At 49.1% G+C, this 21,701-nt stretch overlaps 1 protein-coding gene across 3 annotated transcripts in view; it reads left to right on the plus strand.

Moving 5' to 3' along the window:
- Nucleotides 1–5,187: 5,187 nt before the first annotated feature.
- Nucleotides 5,188–21,701, plus strand: part of MLLT6 (MLLT6, PHD finger containing) — a 43,974-nt gene continuing 27,460 nt past the window's right edge. Inside the window, exons 1-7 of one of the 3 annotated variants that reach the window (XM_038168713.2) lie at nucleotides 5,188–5,381; nucleotides 8,857–8,936; nucleotides 13,945–13,999; nucleotides 15,576–15,685; nucleotides 16,142–16,245; nucleotides 16,953–17,046; nucleotides 18,252–18,359. In XM_038168713.2, the coding sequence (XP_038024641.2) occupies nucleotides 5,273–5,381; nucleotides 8,857–8,936; nucleotides 13,945–13,999; nucleotides 15,576–15,685; nucleotides 16,142–16,245; nucleotides 16,953–17,046; nucleotides 18,252–18,359 (660 nt within the window). In that variant the 5' untranslated portion in view covers nucleotides 5,188–5,272. Of the gene's footprint in view, nucleotides 5,382–8,856; nucleotides 8,937–12,662; nucleotides 12,976–13,944; nucleotides 14,000–15,575; nucleotides 15,686–16,141; nucleotides 16,246–16,952; nucleotides 17,047–18,251; nucleotides 18,360–21,701 lie in introns of those variants that run through there. The other 2 variants (XM_038168714.2, XM_027445427.3) reach the window with 2 other exon arrangements.

The raw sequence follows: 21,701 nt of genomic DNA on the forward strand, positions 1-21,701 counted from the left end.
AGAGGACAGTAAGAAAAGCGGGCTGGAACACGGCCACGAATACCGGTGTGCCACAAAAGCGTGGGAGTTTGGGCTTTGGGGATGAAGGGAGAGAGGGATTCTAACAATCTCTTCAAAATATTTCCACTCATAAAAGAGTAATTTAATACCGAAAGCAAATTTATTGCCTTCCTGTCCAATGACCTACTATATTAATCAATTTTACTGTTTTAAATGCATCAAAACCATGAAGATGAATATGCCATAGCATCTCATTTGATTTAAGCTGCTGGAGGAAAAAAAGGCCGGCACAGAAGATATTTCAATTGCTACTTTTTTCCTTTATAAGCCATTAATGGCACTATTTCCTTTCGAAGTTGTTAATGACATCATTGTTTCCTTTCAAAGTACTTAATGACATTGTTTAATGAATAATAACTTGCACTTATACAGTGCTTTGCAGATAAACAATCCAAAAGGGCTCTGCAGTAGGGAATAGGGCATACAAAGAGGGAAAATGAGGCACAAAGGGAGGAAGTGACTTGTCCAAGGCCAGAAAGTCACTGACAAAGCAGAGCTCGGAGTGCATGTGGTTGGCACTCGGCTTTCTGTACTCTGAATCTGTCTGGGTATGCTCATGTATTAAAAATGCAGCATTTAGCCCATAAGAGATCAAGCAGAAAATAACCCAGCTAGTAAAACACAAGCACTGATTGAATAGTCCACTCTGAAAGCTGATTGTTCCTTTTTCTTTCATAAATATCCGCGCTAAACAGAGCAGTTTCTCGAAGAAAGATACCTCAACCACGTATTTTTGTTAGGATCTGAGCAGGGCAGGAAAGAGACAAAAAGTGGGGGGTTTTTGGTAGGTGTGGTTAATGAACAGCAGGGGCAAAGGTCCCGCTCTCTCCCTCCAGGCAGCACGCTGCAGAGGTGGCTGAAGCTCCTGGTTAAACAGAGACTTTGCCTTTGCAGGCTGCAGACCGAGCTCCCAGCGTCAGTGCTGGGGGTACGAGGAGCCTTTGAAGGCCTCAGTGGGAATTCTTGTCCTTCAGTGGGAAGAGAGAGTTAAGGAGCCCCGTATACTTGGAAAAATGCACACCACCGTGCTGGCTGCGATGGGGCTTCATTGCATCCGAAGTCAGCAATCACACCTCCCCTACCTACAGTGCAGAGAAACACCAAGATTTTGACACCCTGTCCATGCTGACCTTTGAACGTGGACCATTTGTTGCTAGGTAATGCAATCAGGTCTTGGTGGAGGGCAAAGGAAAAAGTTTATGTGCTTTAAAAGCCCACCGCAAAGGAAACAAGAGCCCAGAACTGTCCTGTTAGCAGCATTACATGCAGGAGAGGTACAAAATAAAGCTGGGTGAAGTTTTGTGTAATTCACTGAGTCACGTTTGATTACTTAGCATCGCTATTGTTACCATCATTCCCATTTTTGTTGGTAATAAAATGTGTGCAGCCCACTTGCTGTGCTGGTGAGCAGTTACAAAAAGATGAAGGAGCTCAGCGTGCGCATGTCTTTGTGAGAAGGATGAAAACTTTGGTCTAAAATGAAAAAAAAAATAAAATCGGAGAGTTCTCTGATTATGTCCTGTTCTCCCTAGTGGCTGTTCTTAACAGAGGATAAGAGTTTGCTGCTGCTATCTGTTGCACTGATCCCTCAGTTCAAACTGAGAGATTTATACTTTAAAGCGGTGGTTCTTGCTAGTGACTCAAGGAATTTGGCTGCCTAGTGAGGATTACTACTCTTATCTGCACAATTCCCTCCTCCTTCCACCTGCCCATAGGAATAAGATAAAATCTGATAGAACAAATGGCTTCGTTAAACAGGGGCTCAGATTTGCCTGTCCACAAATAGGCAAGTGTTAGCCCTACACACAACCAGATAAATTACCGTCCTTACTCACAGTAATCTCAAGCGACAGTTTCCCCATAAACGAAGGCAAGGAGGAGTCTCATTCCCAGGAGAAGCTGTTGGAAGAGACCAGGATCCTGCACAGAGAGGCAATCTATCACTGCGAGCCATTAAGCATGCACATCCCGGCACTTCCCTGCATCGACGCTTTGTGCAAGCGAGGCCGTAAGCACTTCTCCAGCACCGATCACTCCTTACATTTCCTAGGAGCACGTGGAGTTATTGTAAGGAAGATAAATTTTCTTCCTTTTATTTTGTCGTTCTTTTCTTTAGCATGAGATTTATGTATTTTATAGACAAAATAGCTGAAGTATGAATGAAAAAATGCGCTGATAAGGCTCTACACCCCAGTAAGAATATTTTATTCATTCTATCTCAAGGATTTCCCTGTCAGCGACTTAGATGATAACTAAGTTTATGCTATTTTTAAATACTACTCCAGCAAATGCAAAGGACCTCCCCCCGATGAAAGATCATCTGTAACAAAGACTCTGCAGCCAGAAATAAGGCTGACAGCACTGGCCATGATGTATGAGCCTGTGGAAAAGCCAGCTCCCTTATCAAAAATTCTCTGTATAGAGCAGTAAACTACTAAGTTTAGTAATAACTCCTGTAACTTTGGCCCGCGGTTATGACTGAGATACACGAGGACAGTGGTTCCCATGAGTCAGTATATATCACTTTAATTTGGCTCGCTTCGTAGGTATGAGCACATTTTAGACTGATAAAATAACAAATGAACAATGTAACCGAAGTATCCCCCTGTCTCGGTTTTCACAGCCGTAACTTTTCCCCAATTTTTTCTCAAGGCACAGTCGTGCCCTTTCCTCTCTGGCCTCGCCTTTCCTCACCGCAGGGATTAGTTATGTAAATTGGAACTTAATCCCCTAAAGGCAAATTTGCAGTTCAAGTCCAAGTGTCTGCGAGCATGGCCAACTGGAACCAAGACCGTCAGGGGCTGGCGGATGTTTAGCGTTTTGTCCTGTAGTCTAAGACAACCTTAAACCACAAGGATCTCCTCCAGGTTACAAAGGCAACCAGCCAGATTTTCCCCCCTTTCTTTTAAACAAGTTCATAACACAATAGATAAAAGAAAAAAAGAGGGGGAGAGGAGGGGAAACCCTCCCAGAAAAGTGAGCTAAGGCTCAGTGAATTTCCAGCAATGTGGTGAACGTATTGTCTGCCCCTGTGACTCTCAAAGGAATGTAATAAAAGGAAGACAGCAACCCAGCAGGCAGCTTCTCAGGGAGCCGTCTGCCTTCCAGCCCCTTGATGTAACGCTTGAACAGGTGCAATATAAAGGATGCTAAACTGGTGATTATGAGGGCTGTTGGAATGGGTTTCCTCTCTGCTCTCTGATGAGAAGATTTTTTTATAAAGAAACTCTATGACAGGATATGCTGACCTCTCAAAGCCTACCCAACGCAAGGGAAAAACTTGGAGCGAGAAGAGGAAGGTCACCAGTCTAGGAGATATTGACGCCATTTCTGCTCTTGTTTAAGTTACTGTAAATCAGGAACAGTTCTCGTGGAGCCGCTGCTGCGGTGTGCTTGTAGGACGGCAAGTGGAACTGCTGATGTTGTGTTCCAGGTAGGGCACAGTCCTGCAGGAACATCGATCGTTTTGAAGACTTCTGAGCAGAGATAGGACCTCCCAGCCACTCCCACGTGTGCCAGCATCTGAAAACACTTTTTAAGTGCCTGCTCCTGGACTCAGCAGGAATGGCTTTTGAATTTTTATTTATTTATTTATTTTTCCTTTTTCCCACAACCACAACCATCTCCCTTCAGTGCTCACAACCCATCAGAAAACAAGGAAAAAAAAAGCTTTTGTGTAGTTGAATGTTTCCATGAATCCCATGCATTTCCTAAGCGAGATATACTGCTCTCTTCTTTGGGTCTAATTCATAGCACTTCTGTTTAAAACAGCAAGGATTTACAGGAGCAGAACTGAACAGCAGAAGTGCAAATTGGGAATGTTTAAGTGCACCTTCGTACTGGGGTTCCTGTGTACCGTTCCTCCAGCAGCCTGACCTGTTGCAAAAGCACTGCTGTGACGGAGCCGTGCAGTGCAGCAACAAGAGGACGGCTTTTTCTTTATCACACTGCAGGTGAAAAGTTGTTCGCTGCTGCTTTTCCTATTTATTTATTTTTTCTTTAGGACAGCATGGTCTGCTGGGGATGGACCTATGTGAGAGACGGTGAGACCTGGGCTCTTTCCTCTCCGCTGCTCTGTGTCCCTTGGCAAGTGCTTGCAGGTGCAGCTGGCCCTGCTGGAGCTGTACGGACAAGTTACACGAATTCCTTGGGTTCCTCCTGGGCCTCTTCTCTAAGAGTTATTTATTTATGTGCTCTGTGCTCAGGCTTTCCTTGTTTCTCCCTGTCTCTTCATGGTGGTGTGCCATGATACCGTGTGGAGACCCCCAGCTGCAGTCCCACAGAGCCATGCTCCCTATGCTCTAGGATTATTTGTTTTAACTGGTTTGTATGGGATTTCTGACGTTTCTCCTGCTGGACATAACCCCCCAAGGGGCCATTTTTCCCCTTCCTTGGGAACATATCTCCACAAAACAGGTGCCAACGGGTTAAAAACTCCTCCAGCAGGAGCCTCCGAGAGCGGGACAGGCGGTGGCGCTCGCGGAACCCCAATCTGTCAAAGAGGAATTGCGGAGATAATAGGATTTGGGGAACGGTCGCAACTCATCGCTCGGGAGCGATCCGTGGGGGCTGCTCGGGCGCGCACCCAGCGCTTCGCACCCCCGGGTGCGCGCTCGGAGCCCTGCGCGCTCCGCTCGGGAAGGGTTGGGGGGGGGATGGGGGGGGGGGGGTGCACACAGACAACAAAACCATAAAGAAAGCAGCATCAAGCGGCCGGAGGGGGGGGTTCCAACAACAACAACCACAAGAACCCAACCCCAAAGCAAAGCACGACCCCCCCCCCCCGGCAGCCCCCCGGCAGCCCCCCGGCAGCCCCCCGCCACAGGGCGAGGCTCCGGGGGGGGGGGGCCCGTTGGGATCGCGGCCATCATGGCCCGGGGGGGGGCGGCGGGGCGGGGGCGCGCGGGGGCGGGTGCCCGGGCGCGGGGCGAGCGTGCGGGGCGCGGGGCGGGGGCGCGCCGCCCCCGGGTGTCCCCCCCCCCCCCCCTCACCAAACCCCCGAGCGCCTCCCGGCTCCGCGCTGCTACCGGGGGGGGGGGGGGACCGGGCACCCCCAGCCCCTCGGGGGGCGGCCGTGTGAAAGGCAGGCTGCGGGCGGGGAGGGGGGGAGCGAGGAGGAGGAGGTGGAGGAGGAGGAGGAGGAGGAGGAGGAGGAGGAGGGAGGAGTGTGTGCGTAGCGGGAGGAGGGGGGGAAGGAAACCCTCATGGAAGTATGAAGGAGATGGTGGGAGGCTGCTGTGTCTGTTCTGATGAGCGGGGCTGGGCGGAGAACCCGCTGGTGTACTGCGATGGACACGGCTGCAATGTGGCGGTGCACCAAGGTAAGAGCCCGGCCCGGCACGGCTCGGCCCGGCACGGCTCTGTACGGCCCGGCACGGCTCGGTACGGCCCGGCCCCGCCGCCAGCCCCGGGCCGCGGAGCAAAGCGGGGCCGGGGCCGGGGCCGCCGCCGCCTTCCCCCCGCCGTGCGCCCCGGGAGCGGCGGGGGAGGCCGGCGGAGCGGTGAGAGGGGAGGGGGGGGGGGGGGGGCTTTGTTTTATCCCCATTGTTCCAAATAACGGTGTCGCCGCCGGCCTGCCGCCGCGGAGGAGCCGGGGGGGGGGACACGGGGGGACCGGAGGGGACCGGAGGTGGCCGTCAGCTGCTCCCGGGGGGGCACCCACGGGCCGGGGCTCGGGGCGCTGCCCCTTACCGGGGGCACCGGCAGCGAGCGGCGGTCGCTTCCTTCCGTGGGGGGGGGGTTGGGGGGGGAGCGGAGGGGGGGCTCTGCCCGGTGCCCAGGGCCGGTGCCGGGCTCTGGGGGGAGCAGTGGGCAGAGCCCCGAGCCCCCCCCCCCCCCCTCCGCCGCCCCGTGCCCGGGCTCGGCTCGCGGCCGCCCGTGGCCCCGGGTAACCCCCCGGGGGCGGCCTCGGGCCGGGAGCTGCCGCCCCCAAGGGCAGGGAGGGAGCCGGCCCTTCCCCTCCCCGCGATAAGGGCCATTTGCATTTTAAATGACTCGGAGCACGCCCCTCGCACACGCTACCGGGCCGGAAAGTTTGTCCTCGGCACCGACGCCGGGACGGGTGCGCGGTTGCTGCCGTTTAAAGGCGGCAGCGAGGTGGGGTGATGCTGCTGCGTGGTTTGTTTGGAGGAACACGGAGGTTTCTGGGCTCATCTGGCACGTCTGTTTTCCCATCTATTATTATCCCATCCATCTCCCAGCGTATCTCCAGCCTCTTCCTGGGCAGGCTCTCCCTCGGTGTCTTGCTGCGCGCTCCTATCTCCGGCCGGGAACCTGTCCTGCGCTGCCTCCCCCCGCCTGTCAGGCCAGGTCTCTGGGTCTGTAGGTTGAGCTTTCTTCTGCTTTTCCTACGTTTGATGTGTCTGCGCTCACATCTTCTGCGAGAGCTCGCTTGCAACCAGGTGACTGAAGGGGAGGTGAAAAGAGGAAGCGAAGCTGGCGGGGGATTTCTCTCCGTTCAGTCAGTGCCTGGGTGTCTCCTGCCCTAAAACAGCCCCGCCAGGTTGCCTCCGTGTGACCGGCAGCGTGTAGGGTCTCTCTGCAAGGATGCTGGCTTGTTTTAGTTTTGGTGCTGTAACTCTTGCGTTCTTCCCAAGACTTGTCAAGCCACCCGCTAGAGAACGTGCCTCTGCACAGCAATTTGTGGAGGGAGAATAAGGGCACTGGCATCCTCGTGCTCACCTCCAAGAGTAACATCAACACGTCTATTTGCTGGCTAGAGCAGTATCAAATCTGCAGTCCGTTTATTCTTGTAGGGTGCCTGCTCGTGGGCCCGCACGGTTACGGAGATGGATGCGCTCGCTGCGAGGCAGCCAAGCGGGTGGGCGGCGTTGGGAGGGTTGGGAGGCATTAGGAGAGGGCACTGCTGGGGTGTTTGGAAGGCACAACCGTGTGTTTAGGGCTTGTAGGAGTCCGTCAGGATCCAGGAATTCATAAGGAGTGTAGCAGTGTGTAGTGGGTGTTCAGGATACCTTCAGTCCCCTTTTTAAAGCCCGCTCACAAACCTAGTAGTCGCGTGGTGTTTTTGGTGGGCTTTCAGTCACTCCACAGAAGCAAACCACTGCAGAGGTTCAGCTGGGCCTTCTAGTCTCATTCCCTACAACCACACACTAGGTTTGGTATCTCTTTGTACTGCTTGAATATCTGCAAAACCAAAGTTGCCTTTTGAAATGATTGTACAGCCCAGTACAGAACCCTCTGTTTATTTTAAGCTTATGTTATAGCTACACATTAAAGCTGATTTTAGAAAAAAAAATAAAAACAGTACCATTTCCTTGACAAAAACATCTGATTGGAAATGAAGCCTCTAATAAGATAGTGAAGAACATTTAGAAATAATATTTTAAACTCTACCCTATTTATGTGCTGCATTTTTCCTTGTTTTCTTCCTTGTTGTCTTTCTCTGTGAAGCAGTGGGCACAGAAGCTTGCACTGGCTCCAGCTGAGTGCTTGCTTTTGGCCCTAAGCCCATTGCTAAAGATGGACCCAAGGCAGGCTCCTCTGTCATTGCTTTCATGTAGTTTCTATTTTCTTGTGTATCTGCCTTGGCTCATCTTGCAGTCACTTCTTTCAGTTTAACTCCACAATCATGTTTTCCTGGCTAAAATAGCATAAAAGACGTTAGAGAGATGGAGAAAACCTATTGCGCATCATGTCTGGTCCTTTTCCCAGGGGACATCACAGGATTGCATCCAGCAGGATATTTTCAGATGCTTTGTCCAACCTAGTTTCAGATGTCTCGAGTGACTGGGATTCCATTCCAACCGTCAGCTCACATTTGAAGGTGGAATAAGGAAAATATAATTTCTTCTTTCCTAGGAGACTCCTATACCCTCACCTGGGCACAAATAGCCTTATTTCTTACCCCTATCTTTGCCAGCCTCTTGCTTTAAACCTACGTGTGTGGTGGCCAAAAGCCCTTTTGGGTCAGAAAAGCTTCCTCAAGGACTCAACAAAGACCATCCCTGAATGGTGAGAGGGAGGAGACGAGCAAAGAAGGTGAATGGTCTTCAGGAAACATTGCCCCATCAGAGAAGGGAATGAATTTCAAAGGAACGGGAGCTGCAGCTTGCCCAGGGAGACCCTGAGACAAGCAGTAGGGATATAGAAAGCAAGAGGGATGCCTGGTGTAGCTGGATAAAAACAATTTTGTTGGGTTGTCAGCTGGAGTCTTGTATCAGTGCGGAACCTGTTTCCGGGGCTAGTCCTAAAAAACTTGAATTCAGTGATGTTGGAGGCATGCTGCAAAAGGCTGCTGCTGGATGTGACTTACAAGTTGGGAGTGTGCAGGGTAAATGTTTTGTTTTTTTTTCTTGATATCTGTGTGAACTCACACTGAGATTACTTCCTTTATGATACGGAGATTTTATCTTAGTCTTAATTATGGTTAAGATGCTTAATAGCCACCTATTTCATAATTTTATATTAAATCACTAGTGACATTTTGGAAGTTAAGGGGTAAGAAATTACCTTGGTTGTGTTCACTAGGCCAGAATTGGACCTGGTTTATGAAGTGCTGCGTTCCCACTTAGGACATATTTTTATAAGGATATTTTATACTGGGTGTGAGCGTATAAATAAGCTTGAATAAATGTATCACACTGGATCTCTTGCAAAGGGCTGTCCGCTGTTGCAGGGTGTGGAAACCGGAAAGGGGAATAAAATGCTGCTCAGATGTAATTTTTGTTTTTGTTACCGATCTGACTAATAACAGCTTTGGCAAACTTTTATACGCAGCTGAGAAATTAACAGCCAATTTAAAGACAGTCAAATGAACTCTCTCTGCTTTTCTTCCAGCTTGTTATGGAATTGTCCAGGTTCCTACCGGACCGTGGTTCTGTCGGAAATGTGAATCTCAAGAGAGAGCCGCCAGGGTGGTGAGTACAGAGCACACTTGTACTTACACGGAACGAATTGGTTCAGAGCCCTTCACACCTCTGCTGGAAGCAGCATGGGCCACAGACAAAAGTGACGGAGCCTGGCATTCGGCACTGCTGTGGTTGCAGTCCCAGCTCTGCCTATAGCCTGCAGTGTAACTTTGGACAAGGCGTTCACCCCTCACCTATCTGAGAAACTAATTCTGTTCTAAAATCTTTCCCCTCGTTTCTTGTTTGTACACCAGAAATAATTATGTCAAACAGCTTTATAAAGCCTTCTTAGCCATTTTGATGAAAACGCCGCCAAAGGTACTTTTAAGCAAGTTATTAGTGATGAAATTTTTGCATCTAGGGACCTCAATCTCCTAAAAAGTAATGCCATTCCTCTAGAAGGTGGCTTCCCTGCAGTTTTTTCTATACAACTCCTCAGAAAGTTTTGGAGTGGAGGAAAGTTGTTAGCACCTGAGATGCTGCTGTACAGTGTATGTTGTCGTACCGACAGACAGGATGAGTTGGCATTCATATCTTATTTGCAGCAACAGTCTCCTGCGTAAAGTCTTCTGAGTTTGCTAAATAGCAGAGAAAATGACAGGAAGCTGGATCAGGTTTTAGTTTCTGTCTAAGTAGCAATTTAGCAGTGTGGAACACTTTGCGAATGTTCTTAATTAATTCTGGCATTTCCCGGTGAGGCAGGAAAGTGGAAACAATCAGGCCAGGACTGCCTCTTAGGCCCGTCTATGTGGCAAAGTTATTTGTGCAGTAAACTAGGCTGTGAGTTTATAGCACACCAGCTACTCTGCAACTTCCCATGTGAACCCTTATCAGATTCAGCTACACCAACCAGCTGCTGGGGGGCCAGGGTATAGATCTTTACCATGTTAGTTATGCCAGAGATGCTGCTTTTGCCATGCAGTAAATCTGAGACTGTTTCCTCCCTTCACTTCCTTAAAAGAAATCAATGTAGATTAAACTTTGGCTTTTTCACATACGGAATGCCTCAACCAGCACAAACAACATTTATTAATATCTGCGCTGCCTTCTGAACTGATTTAGCCATTTTTTTTTCTAAAGTACACACCTAGTGAAGCTGCTGTAGGTGACCTCTGAATACGCAGATCTGTGCAGAACGGAGCAAATAGCGTGCTCCATCTCAGCTGGGCTCTCTGCTTGCTGCAGTACAAAAGTTTAATCTGTTTTGCAGATGGGCGAAGAACTTGGCAAAGATGAGTGAATGGGGGAATTAGGTATCTGTACCATGCTTTATACATTGCATTAACTCATTCCTCATTGGAAGTGGGAGTGTAAACAAGACCAGACTTTCAGACCTGAGCTCTTTTGCCTTTGTAAGATGCTGCTTTTATGCGCACTGCAGTAAAGAAGATCAAATGTGTCTTTGAGTGCTTTTACATCCTGCAGATAGTTTCATAGTAAAGAAAGGAATTTGGATTTCATGAGCCTCCTTCCCCCCTGTCTCCCAGCCGTGCAGGCAGAGAGAAGCTCTTCGGTGTTAGCTACAACTCAGTGTAAGCTGTAGTAGTGCGTGTACACACAAGTCCTTCTCACCTGTGCTCATCGCAAGGATTCTAACTTTTCTCTGGTGCTTTAGACACTTCAAACTGCCTCCAAGGTATCAAGAAAACAATACCCCTGCAGGTGGTTCCTTATTTAACTTGCCCTCAGTGAAATCTGTTAGACAATGCGTGGTGGGCTTCAGTCATGCCATTCAGTCCGTGGCATTCAGCCCTGCTAGTATAATAACTGAACAGTGATAATCTTCCTTCCTAAGCAGAGCTGGGGATGATTTCCTATCTAAATCCTTCACCTTTTCAGTTAAACGCCAGCAGTCATAGCAACAGACACGCAAATGGGTAAATACATAAAAAGAATCTACTTCTTTGATGTAGGGAACAGCATGATCAGAGTAAGGGAAATGAGTCAGGTCTGTGCATGGCTCTGCTGCTAACACACTGTTTGAATCTGTGCTCCATGGTCCAGTGAGGCTGGAAGGTGTTGGCTCTTCACTGCCCAGGGGTTTCATTGCACCTCTCTGCATCTGGCTTTCTCTAGCTGTAAAAGCAGCGTTATCAGCCTGAAAACACTGCCTTGAGGGTCTTGAATGAGAGATGCTGCTATGTGAGCGCAAAATACACTGTCAACAGCAGGATGAATTGATATTCGTATTTCTTTCACAATGACTGTGTAGCAAACTCCTTTGCAAAACAGCAGTGTTTGTCTTCCCACATCTGCCTTCATAGAAGAATCTTAAAGCAGTTTACAAGCTTGGTCCATAACAAGCGTATTTATTGGCTAAATATTGATACTTTTACTTTGAAAATGAGGTATGAAGGCACGAAGATCGTTGCTGTCCTTAGAGAATACTTTAAAACATCCCAATTTCTGTGTCTGTCTTCTAGAGAGACTCCATCTCTTCAGTTTTGGAAGGAGAGCTCAGGAGCCCTGGCTTGGGTTGTCAGGTCTAACGGCTTGGTGCTCTGTCCCTGAGTTAGAAGCCCTAGAGGGTCAGAAACTCTAACCTTCGCCATCACAACCTGGTTTTAATCAGCCAGCTCTGTTCTTTTCCCAGAGTTGAAATAAAAACGCTGGAGACTTCCTCGGCCTATGCAGGTTGAGTGAAAGGAAGAGGTACCGCTAATCCCTGCTCATAACCTCTCCTCAGATGCGCAGGTCCCTAAAGGATGCTGTGGACACTATTGTGCTTACAGTAAGCAACTGAAAGCCCATCCACTTTGTAATCAAATTGTCTAGGAAGCCCGGTGAGCTGCAATGGCCAGAGGGCACTCATGTGAGGGATCATGTGAAGGCTTTAGCTGTCATTTAGAGGCAGGGCTATTAAAAGTCTTGTGTGGGGCCGATGGAGCTGTTAACCCCTCTTGTTACAATCAGAGCTTTGCTAATCGCGTGGTGGGAGAGCTGCTTTGATCTGAGGGGTGGAGGGGAGAGCGGAGGGGCCTTTTCAAGTGCAAATTTCTTATTACAGTGTCTCAGTTAACCCAGTTCTTTCTCTGTCTTGGCTTTCTGTGGTAATTGTGAGAGCTGCTCACCAGTGCCCTGCCTGTCTGGACCCAAACAAGGAGCAAAGTGAATCAACTCCTGTGGCCAGACATATTTCAAGCAAAGTTGCAGGAAAAGTGAGATGTGCTGCCAATGGCACTGGCTTTTGTCCTCTCATCTCTTGTTTATACATTATCACAGGAATTTTGTGTTTGCCGAAGGTACCTATTTGGCATCCCCACACGCTTGACACCACAAAAATGTCTGAGAACTGGACTGAGCCTCCCTGCTGCCCATTGTGTTCATATTTACTGTGTCAAGAGGTGAAATGACAGCAGAGGAAACATTGAGTTTCCTTGAGGACGACCACCTTTGTGGAAGGTCCTCGGGGACAGCTCAGCAGCAGATGTTTTTGCTGGAGGCCAGTTATTGCTCAGTACACGGGTGCCTGTTGTGGCACGGAGCACCTGCCCCATCACACATGGGGCTTGCCAGAGCTGGGTGGCTGTAGCGGAGCAGCGGCAGCAAGCGTGTCCCACACACTCATACCAGTACAGCTGCCATCTCGCTTCGATACCAGGCAGCTCATTTCAAAACTTTCTGATGAAGCACATTTTTCACAGAAAAACAGCTTTTTTGTTGGTGTTTTTTTCTTTTTTCTTTTTTTTTTATTTTTTTCACAAATCAGACATTTCCGCTGGGGAAGGAAAAGGGCTGCATGTCACAGGTTTTCAGGCTTTCTAAGCAGGCGCAGAAAAGTCAAACAAAACAATAAACGCATAGAAATGTTCCCTGGCTGATGTCACAAGAAAACAATGACCATTTCCTGGGAGGAGCCCTTGGGGCTGTGTGAGAGCGTCCCTCGTGTGTGGCAACGTGATCTGAAACCACCTCAGGGCTTCAACAGGGCTTTATGGCCCAGGGAGAGCTGCACGTGGCGATGGCCCGGCATGGAGGCGATGATGGGCAGGCAGGACCGCAGTGGTGAGGGGGGAAATGGAGCGCAGGCGTCGCCACCTGCTCTGAGGTAGGAATGGCACTGAGGGCCACGGCACTGGGCTTATCTGGCTCGTGCCATCGTGCCCTGCCAGCATCTCTCTGTCCCCCTTGTTGGGTGTGCATGGGGTGGGGTGAGGCTGTTCTGCCATAGCCCTGCGGAGAGCCCTTCAGTGGGTTTGGGCCGCTGCTGGCCTTGGAGATCTCGGTGTCCTGCAGATGTAGCATGAGGGGGCATCTCCCCTCACCTCCAGCCACCCCTGGGTGGAGAAATCGGTAATTTCTCCCTCATAGTTGTCCCAAAAGCATGGAGTGAGGCATGGAGCCATTGCTATCCCTCACAGCCTGTCGTGGTGCAGGGCCTGTGCCCTCCCACCCACCATGTCAGGGCTGAGGGAGCTCCCTGCACCCTCCCATGTGTCAGGGACCCTCCAGCACCAATGCTCCCCTCACTCTCTCCCTATTCCAACTCGGGGCTGGGGCTGGGGAAGCTGGGTGTCCACCTGCCGGCCCCAGGCGTTGGGACCGGGCTCATCATGGCCCCTGCACCCCGCTGGTGAAAATGTCACAACTGCCTCACTCAGCATTCATGAGACTGGCTGGAAAAAGTATCGCAAGAGAAAGAGAGAAGGAAGGAAAGGGGCAAAGATAGATAATGGCTTTTCTTTATTTGCCTTTTGCTCTCTGAGTCACGGTTTTCAGTTTTACTTCACAACCGCAAGGGCTAAAACTTCTTTTTTAAAAGCCCTGTGAAAGTCAAGGTTCGCCTGCAGCCCTGTGGCTCTTGGGCTGAGGCTTTAAATACATCCTCGTCACACAGGACGATATCGAGCTGTGTCACAGTATCTTTTTGTACCCAAACCGCTTTCAGCCCTTCTTCCACTTCCTCTCTTTGAAAGCAGCCCCATCTTTTATAAGCGTGTTTTAAATTAATCATCTCTTTTCTGGCCCCGTGCCCCTGGGAGTTAGATTAAACTTGTTGTTTCTGCTTAATTTCAAGAGATGTGAACTGTGTCCCCACAAAGATGGAGCCCTGAAACGGACCGACAACGGAGGTAAGTACTTCTGCGTGGAGCCGGTATGTCTTGCAGTGCCTCCCGGCAGCTGTCCCAGGTGCAATTTTTTTTTTTTCCGAGCCTATGTCACCAGAAAGGGAAGGCTGGAGGCTCCAGAGGAATGAAAACACTCTGCCTTTTCTTACAAAACTTCACCTTCTGAAATCACCATGGTGAGAAGACCTTTCCCTGGGGGGAAATCTGACTGACTTCTGGCTGGTATTGAAGCACAGCTCCTGAAATGTGCTGTTTCTTGAAGTTAACCCTGCAGGAATTAATGCATGATACGTCATTGTTTATGGAAAAATGGAAGTTGCTGAGTTATTTGCGTCAGTGATGTGATCCTCAGGTTAATGGAGCCTCAGCCTTGAGTCCCTGTCCAAGAGTAGGGGACCAGAACACAGCAAAGATGTTTCTCTCTGTGGGACTTACTTGTGCATCATTGATGCTTGTCAGCCTCCGGTACTGTGAAGTACTGTGGAGTCTGATTTCAGTTGTCAGAGCTAGCAGCAATTTATGCTGCTGGCTGTATGGATCAAACTTGTTTTTCCTCAAAATCTTCTTATTTTTCAGAACAGCCTCTCTACCTACCTGCCACTTACCTTAATACACTAAGAGCTAAATTAGGCAAGGGGGTCTTTATTATAATAGATCCCATATTTAGAGCAGAAGCCCTAAGTTGAGGATATTTCGTAAAAGTGTCCATTAGGGCTATCATAAATACTGAGAGCCTTAGTGCGGTAGTAAAAGTACCATGTTGGGGGATTGTTTTATAACTACATAGCATCTTCTTCCAAACATGTTATTATGTGGTTTGGTCAGGTCCCTGTAGACAGGCACAAGAAGTGTTATAAACATGCCACTATACAGAATTATATAGCCCGAGTACTTACAGTGCTGTATGATTCCATATTCATGGAGCTTGGTTCTGCCTGCCCAACTGAGTCCATCCTAATTCTAGCGAAATCTTCCCAGTGCAGTAGGCATACCAGTATGGATCGTCCCCCATAGGCTCCTGACCTTCAAGCTTTCTCAGTTCTGTCCTGATCAGATGGTATTTCGATTTACACATTTGATTTGGGAAGTGTCTCGGTGGATTTAGATTTTAATCTAACTTGGCTTGCTGAAAAAGAGCCTTCTTTAACCATTGATAACAGCCAATAAAGGGAGCTTTGTTTCCACTGGCATGGGACTACACGTCAAACTTGTCCCATCAGCATCATTTACTGTTTGGATGCTTTTCTGGGTTTGGCTAGGTCTTCAGCTCTGGGTCCTAAGTCCTGAGGGAATGTTTTTAAGGGCAATGAGTGCTGTACATCTCTTTTCCCAAGGAAATCTCTGCTTTCTTACTTCATCTGGAGGTGGTATCTGTATATCTTTCTCCCACAAAGGATTTGATTCCTAACCAAGTTACAACAAGCAGTATTTCAAATCTAGCATCTAACTTAAATTGGCTTCCTTCCTGTACCCTCCTCCTTCTTTCCCTCCCATGCTTGTCTGCAGCCTTGTCTGAGTATAAGACTCCGCTGGATTGCCCCGTGTGAATCTCTGCTCTCTGTCTTGTTTGCTTCTCCAGGGTGGGCCCACGTTGTCTGTGCTCTGTACATCCCAGAGGTGCAGTTTGCCAATGTGCTCACCATGGAGCCAATTGTCCTGCAGTATGTACCCCACGACCGCTTCAACAAGGTAAGGTCTCCTCTTTCTCCTGCTGCCCAAAATGTACTTGCCCTGTCGTGCTTTTCTGCGGTTGTCTGTGTCCTCCATGTCTCCTGTCCAATTTATTTTAATTTCCAGGTACTTAGATCCCTTTAAAAATAACTAACAATGTAAATGTAAATTTTCTTGCAAATAACTTTTGATGTTCTGTTTTCCTCTCCCTTAACTTGACAACCTGAGCAACCCTGCCACTCCTTGGAGACGCATGTTGGTTAATCCATATTTTGATCAGACCCATTTGTTATTTGGGAGAAAAAAAAGATGCATAAGTTTTGTGCATGCCACCGAGAAATAACCCAGAACTGCTGTCATAGGAAGGAGGTGACTGGACACAAGTTATGAGTTCTTGAAGGCTTTGCCTCCTAGAGTAGAGTGAGAGTGAAGTAGTCTACCTCTCTGAGTGACCATTTTTTTTCTTTTTTGCAGACCTGCTACATCTGTGAAGAGCAGGGCAGGGAGAGCAAAGCAGCCTCTGGAGCGTGCATGGCCTGTAATCGGCACGGCTGCCGGCAAGCTTTCCATGTCACCTGGTGAGTTCCCCGCAGTATCACCCCAGGAACAGCCCCAGCTACTGGTTTTGCTGCTAGGGTTTTGAGGCTGCACCAAACAGGTGGCATGGGGTTTTGGGCAAATCATACTGCTTTTATTTTAGGCAAGGGGTATCTCATCCTTGCTCAATTTGTGCGGGGAACTTCCGCGGGAAGGCTGAGGTTTCACCAGCAAGCCTTCCCTGGTGAGAACGAAGTCTGGGGATTTCCCTAGGACTGTGTGGAATTCAAGAAGAGAAGAGATGAGTCACAACCCAGGAATGTTCCTTTTCAGCGCAGCACATACAAAAGTATCATCTAGATGATGTGATTTTAAGGGCTGATATCCTCGTGTACCCTGCAGCCTGAAAACAACACTGCCTGTCAGTAGAACATGGGGATTCCCAGCTTTACGTGGATTCCTTGTTCATGATACGTGTTTTGTTGGGATTGTTACTGATCGCCCAGGCCTTAAGAAAGACAAAAATTGCAAAACAATTTGGTAGGAAAGTACTGACAATATTAAAGGTCATAATATGAATGATAAATAGTCTGAACTCCTTTCATGGTCTTTGAAAGCTATTTGCCAAGCAGGACAGGAGACTTCAAGACCTTGCCTGAATATCTTGAACTGTGTTTTGCTTGTTGATGGGATATGTTTTCTGTCTGTACAGTTGGCATTATCCTCCTCTTGATTTCGTGTATTTCAGTGCCCAGATGGCTGGCCTCTTATGTGAAGAGGAAGTCCTAGAAGTCGACAATGTCAAATATTGTGGCTACTGCAAGTACCACTTCAATAAAATGGTGAGTTTCTTCATCCCTTCAATGGATTTTATTTTAAGGCATTGTCTTCATTCTAGATTGTATCTGTGCTCTGAGCAGTAAGAAATGCCAGGAATACATAAACAAGGTCTGCAGGATGCTTCTCTTTTCAGCCATTCAGACAGAATCACTTAGGAATAAAAATAAATTTATTTATTGCATTTTTATAGCATCTTTAGACTCATTTTCAAAACCACAGGCTTAATTCTTCCATCTGCTTTCCCTGACCCTGTCTGTATGGTTGAAAATGTCCCAAGAAGTCAAATGGATGTTTTTTCTTAGAAGAAAGATGCTAAAGCACTGCCCCTAGGGTAAGAGGCAGCTTGAGACAGGAAAAGAGAGCAGCCAGGGAGTTAGTGTACATCAGGCCCTCTGGGCAGGAGGGTGTAACACAGAACAGCTCGAGCTGTTCTGTGCAGCCCGAGGACAGGGACAGTCCAGAAGAGACTGGAGTCATTCAGGGATGGTTTGAGGGATATTTGGGGCAAAGGATTTCCCCCTATTATTTACAGGACTGAGAGGAATCCTTTCCCTGTTCTGCATAATTAGTAGACACCTGCTCTCCCCCCTGCAGCAAAAAGGAAACTTGATCCTCTCTGTACAGGTTTATCTATCAGTGGCTCCTTTGTTGCTGGCTTTCCCACTTTCCTTTCTGCTTATCAGTGCTGTCACATGCAGTGACTGATGTCTTGAGCTTCCCCTCAAAGTCAAACTGGAGGGCACCTTCCCTGCCCTTCAGGTACCCTCAGTATCTGATACAAGCGGAGCTCTGTATCAGATTTACTGATGTTGAGATAGATAGCAGGATTTCTGCTGGTGCCTGGAGTCTGAGATCAGAGCATCCTTCCATACACCTACACACCCACACCCCACGCAAGACCAAAACACGGACGCTGCTGCTCAGGAGGACTGACTTCTCCACACAATATTGCTGCAGCCATTTATCTCGTTGTTTACAGAACGGTCTCTTAGCTGCTGTGCCTTTCGTAGAAGCGTCAGTGTGCATGGGTCACCAAAACCCCAGGATTTTTAGGAGTTTTATCATTTGGCCCTGCATGTTGTAGACAAGCCATTTACCATAACATTGCTCACTGTAACAGTGAAAACCAGACTCTATAACAGATTCCTCTCTCTCTCCCTGACCCCTATCCCTGTTGTCCATCTCTTCCCTTCCCCACTTACCTCAGAAGACCTCACGTCACTCTGGAGGGAGCTCCTTCATTGCTGGAAGACGGAGTCGATCCACGTCCCCTGCTCAAGAGAAGCACGTATCCCACCACGAAAGGCCAAAGAAGGTAAGATCTGCACAGAGCTGTCACTTCAGAGGCAGAGTCGTGTGGGATGGAGGTGAGAAGGGGAAGAGTGTGCAGAGAGCACTGATGGCTTGCTTCTCAGGTGAGCCCTGACTCTGCAAAGAGTTTCACAGTCAGAGGTGTGAGTAGTGGCTGTGTTTCTAAAGACAACTCTAGAAATGTGTATGTAAATAGAGCAGCACAGCCACAGGGAATGTGGAGCCAAGTTTGTGTGTTCAGATTATGCCAGAGGGTTCTTGGCAGAGCACACTCACGAAATGTGCGACTTTCCCATTTCTAACTTGGGGCAGGTCCACTTTGAGGGTGACATTGTGCTATGGTTTCCAGCTACTGACTTGATCTGTGTGGAAGTACTTTGGGCTGTGGTTTTAAATGCAGCAGCTCAGGAACGTAAACTGGAGGTCGTTGTCCTCAGATCCCAGAGCCCAGGCTTTAGAGGACTGATTAGCAATCTGCATTGTGGCTGGCAGGTTACTTGTAGGCAACAACAGTAGCTAGCATAGCTTAGGTAGTACATTGTTAGTCAGATTGGCCACCTGCTTCAAATCTACTTGTGAAAACAATTTATTTTTGCTGAACAAGTATTTAGGAGAGCACTGAATGCCAGATCTGACAGGTACAACAGTTATTTGTTTAACTGTGCAGGTTAAGACATACTCATCACAACTGCTGCAGTGTTACAGGACATGTTAACAGCACACCAAGGTTCATAATTAACCAACTGACTCACGTGATGAAGGCTCATATTTCAAGGAAAAACAGCAGTGAATGTGTAAGGCAGAATCCCAGCAGACTTCAGGGTTCTGATAGGGGTGCAGGTTCTGGTGTGGAAGGGTCTATACCGAAAGAAATTAGGAGACCAGAGGCTTGTGAACTGTTTATTATTGTAAAAAAGAAATAGCTCTGATAGGTGGGACATGTGCTTTTTGGAGTATTTAGGTTCTAATGCAAGTGACAGCAAACTAAGAAATCGTCCCCATCTGTTGACGTATACAGCTTTTATAATATCAAGAATTCTCAATGTAGTACCGCCGTCCTCCTTTGCACCCCATCCATCCAAAACAGTGCTGTAGGCTCTGGACCACAAATAACTTTTGCAGGAATACTTTCAGGATGGTCAGATAGTTTTTAATACTTTATGAGCCAGATCCTGTTTTTTTTTTTTTTTTTGCTAGGAGAAATCCAGAATTACTCCACCAAGAAACCTGTAGGTTTATTCCACTGTGGTCAAAAGCCAAATTTACCATTTTGCATGAACCCAGTTGGTGATTCCCATTCAAATAGTGGTGTGAATTTTTTCAGTCTTGCTTTAGGTGTCTGGCTGTTTTCTTTGTTGTTTGTTTGTTTCTGTCTTGTTGCAGTAGACGTCCTCACAATCAATACATCATTATGAATAGTAATAATAGTGACCCACATCCAGAAACAGCCCAGCGACATGCTGGTGGGTTTTGTGGCTGAAGGCTGATGGATCCCAGCCCAGTTTCCCAGGGACAAGGGCATCCAGGCTTTCAAAAGCAGCGTGGCCATCAGTTAATACCTGCTGGCACCCTTCTGGCAGGCCCAGCTGAGAGGCCATAAACCGTGTGGGCAGGAAAGCCGTCTCCCTCTCTATTTACAGAGGTTATCCCTCACTACCCGGGTTGGAACGCTGCCCACCTTGCCCACTTGGTGTCTGGGGAGCCTGCCCAAACCCTACCCGCTAGGTGGCAAACAGGCAACCCTCCCCTCCCCAGGCTGCACGTCCAAAGCCGTGCCCACCCCGCTGTGACACCGAGGCAGTAAATTTCCAACTGCCGACGAGGCTGAAAAACGTATTTGGAGTATTTGCTCCCCTTGTGTGTTCAGCTGCTGCGAGGCGAGGAGGAGGGAGAAAGAGCATCTGTGCCGCGGGCCGGGAGCAGCGCTTGGCACAAGGTTGGCGCTGCGCTGGAACGCGTTATTTTTAGCAGGCGGAGGGGGTGGCGAGAGGGCAGGATCGGGGTGATTGGCGGCGGATTTGAGAGCTCAGCTGTAATTATAACGGGCAGACGGTGCAGGTCCCAGGCTGGGGGCTGGAGGCGGGTTTCTATATTTGCACAGCTTCTGGTGGCGGGGTGGGAGCGCGGTCTCGTGGCCGGCAGGTAGGGCAGGGGAGCGCCGCTTCCCGGCTCTGGCTGGAAAGCAGGTCAGCGCCAGGGGGAGAGCGAAAACAGGAGGACTGCGGGTTTATTTATAGGCTTCTCAGTGGCGCTTGCCACTATTGTTAGCCTCTGGGTTCCTCACAAACGTGCAGAGGCTCCATCTCGCTGCTGCCTCGCTGCTCTCCCCTCCTGGCTGCTCGTAGTGCTTTGAGCACTGGCTCCAGCGGGGGCCCCGTCAGGGCTGGGGTCTCTTGGCAAGGCCACAGCCAAGTGCAAGATCCTCTCCTTCCTCTTACAGAGGGGGAGCCGGCCCGGAGAGGGGCACGAGGGGTGCAAAGCAGCTGCGTGGGCAGGGTGAGGAAGGCTGCCGGAGGTGCTGGGCTGTTTGCAGGGCTGGGGGGGTGCCGGGGTGCAGGGAGGACGGGTGCGAGGCTGTGTGAGCACGCAGACTTTAAAGGGGTACCCGAGGAGGGGGCTGGACTTCCCCAGGCTGCAGGTGCTCCCTTCCAGCACAGGGCTCCGGCTGTTTTCTTAGAGGAAACCTGACTGAGGGGCACCGGATTTAACCCACTGGCTTCAGTGGGAGAAGGAAGACAGCAGAGATTCTGGATTTGGACTCCTAAGCTCTTCTGCAAAGCAGCTTGGCATTTGTGAAGAGTCTTGTTCTCCGCAGGACAAGGGACAATTGTGATGTGGGACTGCAACCAGCGTCAGGATCCCCCGCCCCTCTCAGGCACAAATGATACCAGCCCAAGCATTTCCTTCTGTGCTGTCCTGAAAACGGGAAGGCTCCAGGCCTTGGGTTTTCCTCAGAACACACCAAGCCTTAGAGAAACCAAACCCATTTATTTCTTTGGGCTGGGTATTGCCATGTGTGCGCTCTACCCTGTGGGAGCCTTCGCAGGGTTTGTTTAAAAAAAAGAAAGAAGAAGAAAGAAAGAAAACAATAGCCAAATACCAAGAAAACGCTGGATGACGCACAGGGGTTGAATGAAGTACAGATGTTCTGTCACCTATATTGTCTGCTGGAAATGCACAGAAAAAAATCACCACACTTGGTGGAATGAAATCTGTCCCCACAGGAGCGGCCAAGCACGGACTCCAAAGCACTGAGGCATTCGGAGGCACAAACCCCACCAGGAGAGACCTCATCCAGCGCTGTTCTTAGAGAGCACGGGGAGCCCATGAGCAAAATTGGGGGAGT

Source organism: Anas platyrhynchos, chromosome 28 (assembly GCF_047663525.1).
Source record: "Anas platyrhynchos isolate ZD024472 breed Pekin duck chromosome 28, IASCAAS_PekinDuck_T2T, whole genome shotgun sequence".
Taxonomy (NCBI): Eukaryota; Metazoa; Chordata; class Aves; order Anseriformes; family Anatidae; genus Anas; species Anas platyrhynchos.